General features: G+C 35.0%; 1 protein-coding gene across 2 annotated transcripts in view; it reads right to left on the reverse strand.

The window, feature by feature from the left end:
- LOC107670530 (GEM-interacting protein-like) overlaps positions 1 to 3,432 on the reverse strand; it is a 28,516-nt gene that overhangs the window by 16,271 nt on the left and 8,813 nt on the right. For both annotated transcript variants that reach the window (XM_016463175.1, XM_016463174.1), the window contains one exon: positions 624 to 749. In XM_016463175.1, the coding sequence (XP_016318661.1) occupies positions 624 to 749 (126 nt within the window). The remainder of the gene's footprint in view (positions 1 to 623; positions 750 to 3,432) is intronic.

A 3,432-nucleotide genomic window follows, 5' to 3' on the forward strand; every position in this document is an offset into this window, starting at 1 on the left:
AGAAGTGATAGCAAAGATTTATATTGTTAGAAAAGATTTATATTTTGAATAAATGCTGGTCTTTTTAACTTTTTATTCATCAAAGAATCCTGAAAAAGATATCGCAGTTTCCAAAAAAACATTTGGCAGCAGAACTGTTGCCAACATTGATAATTCTAATAATAAATGAGCATATTAGAATGATTTCTGAAGGATCATGTGACACTTTAGACTGGAGTAATAGCTGATGGAAATTCAGCTTTGCATTACAGAAATAAATTATATTTTAAAGGATATTAATTAAAACCTGGAAAAGTCAGATTTTCATTATATGTCACCTTTAAAGGTTACTTCATCCCATTACAGGTGTTGCTCAGCACAACTCATATTCTCACAGAGATCCAATTTTACACTCTTATTCTGTTTCCGGAAGAGGTCCCTCCGGCTTCTCTTCCAGGCAGAAATTACCTATAATTACTGGCAAACAAATCTAACCTAAACATAATGTGTCAGCACATCGAAAACAAAAGTCTACTTTTAGTTTGCTATATTTTTCTGACAGTTAGTGGATGTATGTTTCTCTATGTTCCAGCAACTATTTGTCAGACGTTCACGTAATCAAAGACTAAATTTAAAACACTCACCCAGGCTGATTCTTTTGTCCATCCAGGTCAGCAGGTCTTTGGCGTAACGGCACCACATTTTGGCGTACTGCAGGGCGAGCTCCACGCCACCCTCGCAGCGACACAGGGTCAGGTCTGCATCCTGGGCTGAGGGGGAATACATCAGTATCAACGGATCGTGTGCATGCCTTACACTAAGTAAGCTAAACCCCGCTCGGGACTGACAGTGGCTTGTCCTCAACCAGCTTTATTGATCCTGTCGGCTGTTACTATACATGATAAATCTCCTGTATCTTCAAAGGAAGTAAAGGCAAAGCTTTGGAAAACGTTGAGATGCAGTACATGCCCAAAATTGCCATCACAACACAGACTGTTGCCAAAAAAGCAACTTAATTGTTAAAAACTATGCAGTAAGCTATCATTCTCCAAATGTCTGCTAAAGATGTCGCAAACAAGCACAGAATCATAACATCTATGATAGTCCAAGGGAAAAGTCGAATCCCTGCGACTCTCCACCACAATATTCCGGATTGGTAATTCAATATCCATGCAAAATTTGTGTCTAGGGAACTCCTGAGCTCGCTCAGTAGTGTCCATGAGGCTTTAGGACTCAGCAGTGAGTGCGCGAGGATTTCACAGAGACCGAGACAGTTCACCCTCCCTCTGTCTGCTGTCTCCTCCCTGTCCATTAAATGCAAAAAATCTGATCAAAACATCAGAACTAAAAACATGAATTTTCTTCATCATCCCTCCAATTTGTGCTGGAGTGTCTCTATCCAACTTCTATCCTGCCATACTTCCTGTCTTGTCATGTTAAGGCGTATGTATATGTGTGTGCATGTTTAGTGCAGAGGGGAGGGGAAATAATCCAGGACAGTAGCAGACTGTAGAGTGATGGTCTTTAGATTAGGGTGGGGTTGACTTCCTGATATAAGGAAATCAGTATCTCATCATTACTTTACACTCTCTTAAACACTCTTTCTCTCTTTTTGCTTCTCTAATAGTTATACGTATATTGTATAAACAATTAAGCCTATTTTTTTTAAACAGTTGTAAAAAATTGTATTGCGACAGTGCAATACAATAACATTTAATTCTCATAAATGTGATGTATAAAAAAAAAACAAATTCTCATTAATGTGATGTAAAAAAAATCTCATTGTTATTACTGTGATGTAAAAAATCTAATTCTCATTACTATGATGCATAAAAGTCTCATTCTCATTAGTGATGTGTAATTAATGTAATTCTCATGCAAAAACAACTCATTCTCATTACCGCAACATGAAAAATCTCATTCTCATTACAGTGATGTGTAATTCTCATGCAAAAACAACTCATTCTCATTACCGCAACATGAAGTCTCATTCTCATCATTCTCATGTGTAATTAATGTAATTCTCATGCAAAAACATCTCATTCTCATTACCGCAACATGAAAAGTCTCATTCTCATTACAGTGATGTGTAATTAATGTAATTCTCATGCCAAAACATCTCATTCTCATTACCGCAACATGAAAAGTCTCATTCTCATTACAGTGATGTGTAATTAATGTAATTCTCATGCCAAAACATCTCATTCTCATTACCGCAACATGAAAAGTCTCATTCTCATTACAGTGATGTGTAATTAATGTAATTCTCATGCAAAAACAACTAATTCTCATTACCGCAACATGAAAAATCTCATTCTCATTACTATGATACATAAAAGTCTCATTCTCATTACTGTGATGTGAAAAAATCTCATTCTCATAAAAAAAAAAATCATTGTCATTACAGTGATGTGGAAAAGTCTCATTGTCATTACTGTGATGTGAAAATTTATTTTGCATTACAGTGACGCAGAAAAAAATCTCATTCTCATTACCATGATTTGAGAAATATATATATATATATCGTCATTACCGTGATGCCGAAAAAAAAAATCTCATTGTCATTAATGTGATGTGTAAAAAAATCTAATTCTCATCACTCTGATGCAAAAAAAACTAATTTTCATTACAATAAACATAAAAATGTCATTCTCATTACCGTGATGCAAAAAAAATCTTATTGTCATTATGTTGATGTAAAAAATCATATTCCCATTACTGTGATGTAAAAAAAGACAAAATAATTATGATGCATTATTTAATTTGTAAAGCAAAATATAATTTCTTCTATTTCTCATACTAATTTCTCTTGATACTGGGGTGAATTATGGACGATTCCTTGTGAAATTAAACCACACAAACTGGTCAACCTAGCCATTTGTTAATTAACAATTTAAAATGAATATATATGAGTTAATATTATGTTAGGGGATACAAGACAATAAACTCACAGTTTTTATCCAAAGAAGTAATGAAATGTCTCTGCTTAGTCAGTCCATTTGGCTGATCAGATCTCACAGTGGGAGACAGAACTATAGAATATATGGTTGATACTGAAGTCTGTCTCAGATGTGAGTAATGAAGGTGATGCGCTCCGTGAGTACAAGCCAAGGTATCACCTCGAAGGTCACTGTGCGGATATTTTATTTAAACTTTGAGTGTTAACGTAATCCCTAATCTCAGCTACCAAACAGCTATAAGCTCACAGAACAAGCAGGTCTAGCCAAGGAAGATGACGTCAATATACAGTGGGTATAGAAAAGAATCACCCCCCTTTAAAATAATCACATTTTGTTGCTTTGCAGCCTGAAATGAAAACGGACACAGTTTTTGTTTTATCCAGCTGTATTTACTCAGAGCAACTTAGAACATCCAAGTGAAAGATATAACACCAACACGTCAGAAAAAAAATAATAAAATAAAAAAACAGAATCACTGAGTTGGAAAAAGGAT

This window comes from Sinocyclocheilus anshuiensis, unplaced genomic scaffold (genome assembly GCF_001515605.1).
Source record: "Sinocyclocheilus anshuiensis isolate Anshui unplaced genomic scaffold, SAMN03320099.WGS_v1.1 scaffold476, whole genome shotgun sequence".
NCBI classification, from domain to species: domain Eukaryota; kingdom Metazoa; phylum Chordata; class Actinopteri; order Cypriniformes; family Cyprinidae; genus Sinocyclocheilus; species Sinocyclocheilus anshuiensis.